A 13,260-nucleotide genomic window follows, 5' to 3' on the forward strand; every position below is an offset into this window, starting at 1 on the left:
AATGGATGTGTGCTGATTTTTATTTTGCCGCACGTCCATTTTCGGTAAAAATATTTTTAAAAAGGCCTTCTCTGCAGGTGTGCTGAAAAATGGATTTGCACATGTCCAATACATGCATCTACACCAGCATAGGCCATTTTCAGCACACCTTAGTAAAAGGACCCTATAGAGGGGCATAATCGAAAGGGGCGCCCAAGTTTTCCTGAGGACGTCCTCGCAGGACATCCCGGCGAAGGGGTGGGGAAACCCGTATTATCGAAACAAGGTGGGCGTCCATCTTTTTCGTTTCGATAATACGATCATGGATGCCCAAATAGCGAAATTTAGGTCGACCTTAGAGATGATCGTCCTTAGAGATGGTCGTGCCCGATTTTGACCGATAATGGAAACCGAGGACACCCATCTCAGAAAATACCAAATGCAAGCCTTTTGGTCATGGGAGGAGCCAGCATTCGTAGTGCACTGGTTCCCCTCACATGCCAGGACACCAACCGGGCACCCTAGGGGGCACTGCAGTGGACTTCAGAAATTGCTCCCAGGTGCATAGATCCCTTACCTTGTGTGCTTAGCCCCCCAAAACTCACTCCCCACAACTGTACACCACTACCATAGCTCTAAGGGGTGAAGGGGGGCACCTAGATGTGGATACAGTGGGTTTGTGGTGGGTTTTGAAGGGCTCGCATTTACCACAAGTGTAACAGGTAGGAGAGGGGATGAGCCTGGGTCCGCGTGCCTGAAGTGCACTGCACCTACTAAAACTGTTCCAGGGACCTGCATACTGCTGTCACGGAGCTGGGTATGACATTTGAGGTTGGCATAGAGGCTGGAAAAAATATTTTAAAAGTTTTTTTTTTTTGGGGGGGGGGGGGGGGGGGGGGGTTGGTGAGCACTGGGGGAGTAAGGGGAGGTCATCCCCGATTTCCTCCAGTGGTCATCTGGTCAGTTCAGGCACCTTTTTGAGGCTTGGTCGTAACAAAAAATAGACCAAGTAAAGTCGTCCAAGTGCTCGTCAGGAACGCCCTTCTTTTTTCCATTATCGATCGACGACGCCCATGTGTTAGGCACGGCCCAGTCCCGCCTTCGCTACGCTTCGGACACGCCCCTGTGAGCTTTGGCTGTCCCCCGTGACAGAAAGCAGTTGAGGACATCCAAAATCGGCTTTCGATTATGCCGATTTGGGCGACCCTGGGAGAAGGACGCCCATCTCCCGATTTGTGTCGAAAGATGGTTTCCCTTCTCTTTCGAAAATAAGCCTGATAGTCTCCCAGGGACTTGTATGCATAAAGACCTTCACCTTCAGCAAGTTTGAGTCACCTAGTACAATTACCTTTCTAGTTGATAGCATCTTTTAGAATGTTAGATCAACAAGCATATTTGTGTGTGTATATACAGTGCACTCCGCTTATGTGCAAGGGTCTGGGACCAAAGAAATGCATGCAGTTAACCGGAGCGTGCACTTAACCGTTGTGACCCAAAGAAGCTTGACGTCTGATAAACATACGTACAGTACTGTTTATTATTATATACACAGTATATAGTCTCTGTTAACTGACGTTAGGCATACTTGAAGTAATCAGTTATAGTCCTCTGTACACTATTGGGTCTGTGAGTTCCATAGACTACGTCTGCCAGACGGTAAAATCTGTCATAGCACTGACATCCAGTGGCCTCCAGATAGGCCCACACGGTGTTGAGACTCTCCAGCGGTCTTGCAAAAGTGACAGGAGGAGGTTGTAGAATTTCGTCAGCATGTGTCTCGCTGCTCATTTTATCATCTGTTCCGTCATCAGTCGTTGTTGCCTACGTGTAGGCGTATATCTCGACATCAGTGCTGTCATCAGCTGTTTGTAGATCGTAATCAACAGCTATGTAGCGATGGAATTCCTCTTCAGTAACACCGGCTGGGATGTCAATAACCTGTTCATCTGACGTGTTTGCAACAGCTGCATCTGTTTCGTCCCTCTCCACATCCTTAACAAAGCTTGCCCGCTTGTAGCAGTTCACAATGGTTGCCTGACATCATCCCTGTGTGCAGCACAATTATCACAAAGCAACAAAATCTGACACTTTCGTTGCCCGCATTCTAGTGTCTAACTTCTTTAGCCACTGCTTCCAAATTTCCACAGTCATCCATGAATTTGCGTTAGCCTCGTATGACACAGGAAGTCGCTTAACTTCCTTGAAGGAACGGGGCTGTTTGCTCTTTCCAGTGACGAGGGGTTCCAACTTCTCACTCCCATCCATGTTGCAGATGAAGGATTGTCAGTCGGTCCTTCGATGTTTTACCGCCAGTAGTTTCGGCATGTTTCAATGCAAGTGTTCCATCAGGAATCGTTCGCCAGTAGAGACCGTTTTCGTCAGCATTGAAAATGTCACGAGGTGCAAACTCGTTCAAGATGGTAGGAAGAACTGAAACAACCCAATTTTCAACACCAAAGTCATCAGCGTCTTTTTTTCTCACCATGCTGTTTCTTCAATTTTATGTTGTTCCTCTCCTTCCATCTTTCCAACCATCCAACAGTGGCTTTGAATTCAGTTAATCCAAGCCTTTCAGCTAGCTGGTTAGCTTTCTCCATAAGCAGTGGACCACTGACTGCAAATTGTCTGCTTCGGACTTGAGAAAACCACCGAAGAAGAGCATCTTCTACCTCCTCAGCTTTTCCCGCCCATTTTCCTTTACGTTGTGGATTTGTATTGCTTTGTCAGTCTTCCAGAAGCTGGTCTTTCTGCTTCAAGACACGTGAAATTTGACTGGGATTGACACCATATTCTTTAGCAATAGATGCTTGACTTTGTTTAAAAATTTTTAAGAACTTCTATTCGTTCAGCCAATGTTACTTACAGTTGCGCCACGACGACGACCCCAATGTACACTGTAACAACATTGTTTCGCTTATTCTGCCTGTGGCAACTAAAGGGACGGTAAATTTGAAATCTCGGTTGTCACGCGCCAGTCGGCTTCCATATTCCTTGTGCGCGCTTATGCGGGGTCTTTCCTGCAGAGGAGCGGTCTTAAACCATGCATGCAAGCGAATCTTGCACTTATCAGTGGTGCGCTAAAACGAAGTTTGTCCCCATAGAAATTGATGGCACCAAAAACAGGACCGAAGTACGGCATGCAGTTAAACAGAGCATGCGCTTATCCGACGTGCACTTAAATGGAGTACACTGTGTATATATATATATATATATATATATATATATATATATATATATATATAATGTAAACTTGTTATATTATTAATCCATACAGGTAAAACCCAAAGTTAATATAACAAACGCCTTTTAATTCAAATAGTGATATGGGGTATTTGGGGACCACAACAGAAATACAATTATTTTTAAAATGTTTCTGCACAATAATGTGTTCTAATAATATTGCTGCCCTGAGTAACAAGCTAGGCAGCAAATTGCTGAAATGCCATCTGATGATTTGGATAGCAGAAAAATACCTCAGACTGTCTGTCTGATTTAGGGTTAAAGCAAAAAGAGTATCCTGGTCTGGCCCACATTGGGGTCATGAGATTCTCAAAGGGATCCTTTCATGGAAAACTACATTTCCTAACTTATATGAATAACTTAAACCAAAAAAAGGGGGGGGAAACCCGGAAACCACTCATTCCCTAGTTTTTATAGATTTTAAATTTTTGTTCTAACTTTAAATATTCAGCAGTGATCTCATGACTGAGGGTTGCGCATAAGCATTTTGGGAAATTTTATGATTCTGCACCTGCTTGGACTTAATTCTGTTTAGAATGTCTGTTTTAATTTTTTTTTTTTAAATCACAAAATGCTTGTTGACTAAGAAATCCACTTGAACTGAATGACACCTTTTTTTTTATTATTATTTTTTAATCTTCCCTAGGAGAGGAGTCACAAGTCTTATCGGCCTCTCACAGTATTGACATTTCGCCTAAACTATCTGTTCAGTGAACTAAATGCTGTCTTCTATCACCTTCTCAACCTGATTTTACATTCGCTGGTTTGTGTGGTTTTCCTCAAAGTGTGCAAGCTCTTCCTGGACAGTGAAAGCAGTCTGGTTGCATCCTTGCTGTTTGCAGTACATCCGATACATACTGAAGCGGTAAGAGACAGGTCAAGAACCGTTTGCATTTATTTGACCCATCTTCAAACTTTGTTTCAGTTTTTTCCTAATGAAAAATGTTATTGAGGGTGAAAACTAAATCAAACTATAACAGCTATGTTAAGAATACCCATGCATGATGTTATACTTTAGATGGAATTTTTGTGCTTAGCATTTATCAAATTACCACAGGCGCATCACCACTGAAAAGACTGGCTAAGTTTATATTTAAAGTCTGTGGCCAAACGTAAGAGAAAAGGCACTTATGCTGTAGTATTTTAGATATAAAACGACATTCTATTCATATGAGTAGAAGTCTGCTTAGCCATGTGTAAGATAAGATAAAATGCACCATCATTTTTCATATAGTATTTTTCTTTTCCTGGTTGATCTTCATACATAGAGAAACATGGAGGATATTGTCAGATAAAGACCATTGGCATATCTTTTCTGCCTATCCATACCAACTACCTATTAGGTTAATGCCAAAATGTATGTGTTTTCAGATTCTCTTTCTCTGTGAAAAAAAAAGAACAAAGATAAGACTGGAAAACTTCTGTAGGTTGACAAATTCATCCCCCTGCCTGCAGCCCATCCTGGTCAAATGTTTAACTTGATCTTTAAAACATCTAGTGCCCTGTTTACTAAGCCGCACTGAAGGCACGCTAGACATCCATATATTCCTATGGGTGTGCTAAAAACGCTAGCGTACCTTAGTAAACAGGGCCCCTAGTGATGAAGATTCACCATCTCCCTAATATATTTTAGTGCTTAATTACCCCTTAAGTAAGAAATTTCTTCTCAGTGTCTTGTGAGGTCTTTACTATTGCTATTGAGTCCATTACTAATTCTATTCCCACTGGGGATGGAGAAATGTTGGTCATAAGTCTGTCTGAATATTGATAGCAAGTCTCCATTCATTTTGGTGTACGCTAAATTAAGCATCTTTTATCTTATCCCTTGGTATGACCCTCTGAATTTTGTACAGGTTTTCTATAACTTGAAACATGGAACCAGAAACTGGGATTAGGATCAAATCAATTTATTAATATGCAGTATTTAAAAACATTTCATAGATTCAAATATCAAAAACCAAAGATGGTCCAATAAATCAGTGCCTCATCTGATTTTTGTAAAAGTCATTCAGTGACCTCACGTCTTTCAGCATGAATGCCTGCATCAGAGTCTCTTGTCTTCATGAAGTTCTTAGATAGCCAGCCTGCGGTGATGAGTAATAATATGGGAACCCCAACTGGTATGTGGGTTTTTTTTTTTAAACTTAAGTGGTCCCCCTTGTAGAGGGGTTACCTTTCTCATGAAGATTGTCAAAACCTTATTATTTCACTAACATCAAAACCGTCCACCTAATACCTATATGTACTTCACAAGAGATGAAGCGTTGATTCATTGGTCTGTTCGCTATTTTAGATAATTTCAACTCTGTTGCTTTTAAGCATTGATTATCAATTCATTGATGCAATCCTAGATATTGTGAATTTTCTTCTGTCCTGCTTGTCATCTCTGATGCATTGGGATTCCTCTGTGGTTTAGTTTGATGAAAAACTGGAAACCAATATGTCGCCAAAGGCCATAAGTAGTATTGCAAAAGTGGGATAACTTTTTTTTTTGTTTGTTTTTAAATTTCTTAGGGCTGCAATTTTCTGTCTCTCTTAGTGTGTTCAATTTATCTTGGTTCCATAGAATTAATCTGAGTTATAGTGACACTTGTGGAAAGGAGCATATTTCTAAAATTCCAAATTGTTTTGGGCTATCTTCTATTGTGAGTGTCCCTTGGAAAGCTTATAATCTCATGTAAAACCAAGCCCTCCACGCTCATAATTTTGATGAAAGAAGCTTTGATTTTCAGTGCATGGCAATTCCATGCTTTTACCACATGAGGGCACTTGAGGCTGTATGATTTGAAAGCAGCTGTGTTCCTTGCAGAGTGTGCATTATACAGCTTTGTTTGCCTTTGTCTTACTTTGAGTATATTGGAAGGATAATGCACACTTTTTTTCTCCACAGGTAACAGGTGTGGTGGGACGAGCAGAACTTCTGTCATCCATTTTTTTCCTAGCTGCATTTTTATCATACACTAAGTCTAAAGGTCCAGACAACACAATAGGTAAATATTTTGCTGTTATTGCTTCTTAAGTACTCTGCATGAGCCAGTTTTGCTGCATGTTTCTACAGCATGGGTCCATGATAGAAAAGCAAGGCAGAATAGCAGTCTTAAGGATATTTTTACAAAGCCGTGCTAAAAAGTGGCCAGCGGTAGTTGTATTGAGTTTTTATTTCTGCCGTTAATGGCCTCATGCTAATTTTCAAGTTAGCACATGGCCATTACTGCCTGAGTCCTTACCTCCTCCTATTTAGTAGATGGTAAGGGCTCACGTGGTAATCTGCCCAGGCTGCCAGATTACTGCCGGGAACGCTTACTCGTCGCTCCCCACACTAGAAAATAAAATTTATTTTCTAGCTCGGGAAACAGCGCATGCTGATCAGAAGTACCTCAGGAAGCCCGCGGTAGTGCTGATTCTGCACACACTGTCCGTGCGGTGGCCTTTCTGCGCTTTTGTAAAAGGGTCCCTTAAATAGCAAATACCCTTCAATAGAGGAGCCTGCAATACTGAACAGTGTCGCATAGTTGAAGATAAAGATTAACAAACAAAAGCAAAAAAAAAAAATAGTTGTAACCTTTTTATTAGACTTAGCTGCAGAAGCTACTGAGGAAATGTACTAACATAATTGAAGGAGTTCATTAATAGTAGAAATGATAAAACAATTCTAAAGTGTCATCTATCCAAGCTGTAGTTTTTTGCTGCTGAAATAAATATTTTCTCATATTCATATATATATACAGTGGGGGAAATAAGTATTTGATCCCTTGCTGATTTTGTAAGTTTGCCCACTGACAAAGACATGAGCAGCCCATAATTGAAGGGTAGGTTATTGGTAACAGTGAGAGATAGCACATCACAAATTAAATCCGGAAAATCACATTGTGGAAAGTATATGAATTTATTTGCATTCTGCAGAGGGAAATAAGTATTTGATCCCTCTGGCAAACAAGACCTAATACTTGGTGGCAAAACCCTTGTTGGCAAGCACAGCGGTCAGACGTCTTCTGTAGTTGATGATGAGGTTTGTACACATGTCAGGAGGAATTTTGGTCCACTCCTCTTTGCAGATCATCTCTAAATCATTAAGAGTTCTGGGCTGTCGCTTGGCAACTCGCAGCTTCAGCTCCCTCCATAAGTTTTCAATGGGATTAAGGTCTGGTGACTGGCTAGGCCACTCCATGACCCTAATGTGCTTCTTCCTGAGCCACTCCTTTGTTGCCTTGGCTGTATGTTTTGGGTCATTGTCGTGCTGGAAGACCCAGCCACGACCCATTTTTAAGGCCCTGGCGGAGGGAAGGAGGTTGTCACTCAGAATTGTACGGTACATGGCCCCATCCATTCTCCCATTGATGCGGTGAAGTAGTCCTGTGCCCTTAGCAGAGAAACACCCCCAAAACATAACATTTCCACCTCCATGCTTGACAGTGGGGACGGTGTTCTTTGGGTCATAGGCAGCATTTCTCTTCCTCCAAACACGGCAAGTTGAGTTCATGCCAAAGAGCTCAATTTTTGTCTCATCTGACCACAGCACCTTCTCCCAATCACTCTCGGCATCATCCAGGTGTTCACTGGCAAACTTCAGACGGGCCGTCACATGTGCCTTCCGGAGCAGGGGGACCTTGCGGGCACTGCAGGATTGCAATCCGTTATGTCGTAATGTGTTACCAATGGTTTTCGTGGTGACAGTGGTCCCAGCTGCCTTGAGATCATTGACAAGTTCCCCCCTTGTAGTTATAGGCTGATTTCTAACCTTCCTCATGATCAAGGATACCCCACGAGGTGAGATTTTGCGTGGAGCCCCAGATCTTTGTCGATTGACAGTCATTTTGTACTTCTTCCATTTTCTTACTATGGCACCAACAGTTGTCTCCTTCTCGCCCAGCGTCTTACTGATGGTTTTGTAGCCCATTCCAGCCTTGTGCAGGTGTATGATCTTGTCCCTGACATCCTTAGACAGCTCCTTGCTCTTGGCCATTTTGTAGAGGTTAGAGTCTGACTGATTCACTGAGTCTGTGGACAGGTGTCTTTCATACAGGTGACCATTGCCGACAGCTGTCTGTCATGCAGGTAACGAGTTGATTTGGAGCATCTACCTGGTCTGTAGGGGCCAGATCTCTTACTGGTTGGTGGGGGATCAAATACTTATTTCCCTCTGCAGAATGCAAATAAATTCATATACTTTCCACAATGTGATTTTCCGGATTTAATTTGTGATGTGCTATCTCTCACTGTTACCAATAACCTACCCTTCAATTATGGGCTGCTCATGTCTTTGTCAGTGGGCAAACTTACAAAATCAGCAAGGGATCAAATACTTATTTCCCCCACTGTATATACGCTTTGAAACTTCAGGGCGGACTGAGAATACGAACATTTCTAAACACTAGTCAGTTATGAGCTTATCAAACCTCTCAAGGTGTTTTGTTTTTTCAAGTGTTTGTATAGATTTACTTGATTACCCACTGGTCATTTCTGCACAGTTGTGTCTAGTGTTGAACGCGGACTGAGAATACTCTGGGCCCCACCGCTGCCCCTGCCCACACACCGCCGCTGCCCCCCTACAGATGCTACCATTGCCCCTCCGACGCTACTGCCACCCCCACAGCCCTTACCTTGAAGGGGTGGTCTAGTGGCTTGTTAGGGGCAGAGACGCCAAGGGTGGCCCATCCCAATGATGGAGATTTACCACCGCAATGCTGGAGATTGAAGACCAAATGAGTGAGATTTTTCTCACGGGTCCCTGCCAAATCTTAAACCAGCTCTAGCATATGTACATTCGTAGAACTGACACATTCTATTTCATAAATAGAAAATAGTTCTTTTATTTGAAAATTTACTACACAGTACTTAAAAAGAGATTGACAAACATCACAAAATCTACATCAATGAGGCGAAGAAGAGAAAACCAAACATTAAGGAACACAACAACATAAGCTCTCTCCAGTAGCAGGCGTATTATGAATTTATACAAAACCCTACAAAAGTCACTCGGGACCTGTATGACACAAATCTACCATTCCATAACAGCACCAACGAGGACCTTCCTAGGAAAAGGCAGCATTGGAAATATCGCGGCGAGGCCAGAGTATCGATACACTTATTGGAAAAATTGAACAAGCAGGATTACTACTACTGCTACAATCAATACTGACAGAATATCTTGCCTTGGTCACACCTGCAAACACAAATACAAGATATGTGACCACAAACTAAGGGGCCCTTTCACTAAAGCTTAGCGAGTGCTAATGGAATTAGTAGCGCAGCTCTAAATGCCACACAACCTATTTTATAACTATGGGCCAAAGGGCACTTAGCGCACACTAATTCCCATTAGCACACACTAAGCTTTAGTAAAAGGGCTCCTAAGAGTAGAAATATGTAAACAACAATTGGCTTGAAAGCTCAAGACGCTAGAATCTACATGCAGCACAACACCAGAGAAATGGAAATGTTGCATTTCCTTGTACAGTGCAAAATATAAGATAGCAAATGTCAATTCCCAAAACTGACACATTGCAATCAATAAATGGAAAATAAATTTATTTTTCTACCTTTATGGTCCCAGTCTCTGCTCTTTCATATCTCTTAGATCACTGTCCAGGGCCTCCTGTCCATTTGCCATGTTTTTCTCTCCTATCTTCTTAATTTCTTCCACTCATTGATTTTTATTTTCATTCTCAGCATGTCACCCTAATCTCCCTTTCCACCCTCCTCCATGCCCAGTATGTCCCACGATCTCCACTTCCACCATGTCCCCCTCATCTCCCTTTCCACCCTCTCCATATCCAGGTCAGAATGTTCCCCGATCTCTCCTCCCCCATTCCTCTGTGCCCAGCATGCCCCCTCAAACTCCCCTTCCACCATATCCGGCAAAATGTTATTAGAAATAACGGACTGCCTATGCGTGGTCCATCTTTAAAAAGTCTAAAGCTGTTCTAGTTGGATAGGCAGTGCCTTAAAAGGTAGAGGACAAAAGTTTGTTTGTTTGTTTTTAACTTATTTGACAGCTTTTTAATTCATTTGAAAACTTCCCATATGTAGATATAAATATAATGAAATAAAAATTGAATATCACTAAAACAGCTTCAAAAATTATTGTAGCTGGTAGAAACAGCAATTATAAACTCTGCATTTTATGTGCTCATTTTTCTACACTGTTCTAACTTCTATACAGTACAGATGACCAAATTTCAGTGAGGATATCCTGTTTCCTGATGGGTTCTTCATCTTAACTGTTAAATCTGCACTGGGAAGTCTTATAATATACCGTTGCATTCCACAAAACATGCCATCCCCTGGACTGTTCTCAATCTAACCTCCTTAGTCGGGGTTCTGGCTCCTGCAGGCCGTCTTCCCCCAACCCGTTTCAAACCAGCTTCTTATCGCAGCACTTCTGAGCACTAAAAAGAAAAAGATATAGCTGCTTCTCCGACACTGCAGAAGGAAGTGTGTCACAGGGCGAGGTTCTGGCAAGCCTCCCCGTCAGTGTTGTAAGCACAGGGCTCTGTACTGGCTCTGCAGCTTTATCTTTTTCTTTTTAGAGCGTGCAGTGGTGGCGGTGGCCACTAGACCACCAGGGCAGCTGACGGCTGTAGTGGGCAGCAGCAGCAGGCATGGGCAACCGGGCAGAGCTTTTGGGCACGGTTGCCCAAATGGTCAGTCCTCCCCTGATTGATGATACGTTGAAACTCTCTGCTCAGTGTGCAGCATCAGCTAATAAAGCAAATAGAATGTTAGGTATTGTTAGGAAAAGAATGGAAAACATAAATTAGGACGTTAAAATGCCTTGGTATCGCTCCATGGTGCGACTGCAGCTTGAATACTGTGTGCAATTCTGATCACCGCATCTCAAGATATAGTGGAATTAGAAAAGGTACAGTGAAGGGCAGCAAAGATGATAAAGGGGATGGGGCGACCTCTGTATGAGGAAAGGCTAAAGCAGCTAGGGCTCTTCAGCTTGGAGAAAAGACGGCTGAGGGGAGATAAGATAGAGGTCTTTAATCTACTGAGTGGACTGGAACAGGTAGATGTGAATTGCTTGTTTACTCTTTCCAAAAATACTAGGACTAGGGGGCACGCGATGAAACTACAAAATAGTACATTTAAAACAAATCGGAAAAAATATTTCTTCACTCAACGTGTAATTAAACTCTGGAATTCATTGCCAGAGAATATGGTAAGAGCAGTTAGCTTAGCGGGGTTTAAAAAAGGTTTGGATAACTTCCTAAAAGAAAACTCCATAGTCCATTATTAAGATGGACTTGTTAAGCAGCATAAAATGTACTGTTTTGGGATCTTGCCAGGTACTCGTAACCTGGATTGGCTACAGGATGCTGGGCTCGATGGACTTTCGGTCTGTCCCAGTATGGCAATACTTATGTTCTTATGTAAATCGTTTTAATCTAGGCAATATGTGTTTTTGGATCTCAGAAATAGAACCAAGATGAAATTTGAACCTGTGTGTTATATGTAAAAGGGGTGTATATGTGTGTGGGTTTTTTTTTTTTTTTCTTTCATGTATTTATTTTACATTGCAGTTTGGACTCCAATTGCAGTAGCAGTCTTTCTAGTTGCTGTAGCAACTTTGTGTAAAGAACAAGGCATAACTGTGGTGGGAATATGTTGCATCTATGAAGTGTTTATTGCCCAAGGGGTAAGCATCAATACATACGTAAACAATTTCTCTATTTTTCAAAGTAATAAAGGTAATGCATTGTCTTTCCCCAATACTCATATGCTCTCCTGCTGCAGTAGTAGGTTTCCTGTATACAAATATGCATAGAGAAAATTCTTGGTAGTGAGCTGCAATACTGCAGCCAATCAGTCTATGATATTTTGTTAAAATGCTGATACGTTACGTTGTTTAAATTGTTTAAAACCATACCAGAGTAGTGTGTGTTCAATGATACATGAATCAAAGCACAAAGGTCTAGCTAAACAACTTTGTTTAGCACAGTTTAATGTATAATGTTTTCGTGAAGCGACAAATCAACGCAGTGTCTGATCAAATGCCAGGTTAAGGCCAAAACAGGAAACTTGTTTTCCTATAGCTGAACTTTTGAAGCATTTGTTGTCTGAAGGTCTACAGCCCCATCTCCTCTCAGCTCCTTCCTTTCAATATTCCCAGCAGATGGTTGTCTTTTGCAACAAATGCTTCTGGGGCAGTTATGCCCAGTGCAGAATCTGCACAGAATTCCTTCCCTTGCAAAATATATATTTTTTTAAATATCCCACAGAATGAACATCTCACACGGGCCAGGGTGGTGGAGGGAGTGATGGGATGCAGTGGAAAGTGAGAGCTATGATATGTATAAGAAGGGTTTAAACACATTACTTTTTAATAAGTACATGATTAAGAAGTGATTACTTGCAATGCTTATGATTTTTAAATCTTGCTCTGTTTTATCTGTTGTATCCTAGGTGTTCTGTGCTCTATAGTTTTCTTACTGTAACCTGCTGTGATGTGAATTGCACTGGCGAGCTATAAGTTAACTGTAACTGTAGTGAGGTCTGATTTGCTATCATTTCTATTATTATAAATAAATCCTTGTTAGTGACACATCTTTTTTTTTTGTCTTTCTCCCAGTATACTTTGCCTGTGCTTTGGGGCACACTTATGCAGATTCTTCGAGGAAAAGGAAGTATTCCTTATTCAGTCCTCCAGAGCTTATTGAAGCTCATTGTTTTGATGTTCAGTACATTGCTCCTAGTTGTGGTTAGAGTCCAAGTCATTCAGTCCCAGCTTCCAGTGTTTACCAGGTAATGGAAGATTTTTGTTTTACCTTCTTCTTTTAGTGGCCTAAGAGGTGCATATATCACAATGGGGAGGCTAAGCACAGTCTTATTTTGTTTCACTACATATAGGAATTTCTAATTCTGCTTTTCTTAGCTACTAGAACTGTGAATCATCGATTGCTGAGGGGTAAAATCAGGTTTGACTCCCTCCATGTTTCTTTTATGACATAGGCATTGTTTGATAAATTGAATGGACTGTGGAGCTGTTGGGAAAAAAAATGAAAAATTTATGTTGATTTTACTCATAAACATTACACA

The 13,260-nt window shown here is 41.7% G+C and overlaps 1 protein-coding gene across 2 annotated transcripts in view; it reads left to right on the forward strand.

Moving 5' to 3' along the window:
* Positions 1-13,260, forward strand: part of TMTC3 (transmembrane O-mannosyltransferase targeting cadherins 3) — an 81,792-nt gene that overhangs the window by 5,330 nt on the left and 63,202 nt on the right. For both annotated transcript variants that reach the window (XM_030213748.1, XM_030213749.1), the window contains exons 3-6: positions 3,866-4,084; positions 6,110-6,209; positions 11,745-11,860; positions 12,794-12,966. In XM_030213748.1, the coding sequence (XP_030069608.1) occupies positions 3,866-4,084; positions 6,110-6,209; positions 11,745-11,860; positions 12,794-12,966 (608 nt within the window). The remainder of the gene's footprint in view (positions 1-3,865; positions 4,085-6,109; positions 6,210-11,744; positions 11,861-12,793; positions 12,967-13,260) is intronic.

Source organism: Microcaecilia unicolor, chromosome 9 (genome assembly GCF_901765095.1).
Source record: "Microcaecilia unicolor chromosome 9, aMicUni1.1, whole genome shotgun sequence".
NCBI classification, from domain to species: Eukaryota; Metazoa; Chordata; class Amphibia; order Gymnophiona; family Siphonopidae; genus Microcaecilia; species Microcaecilia unicolor.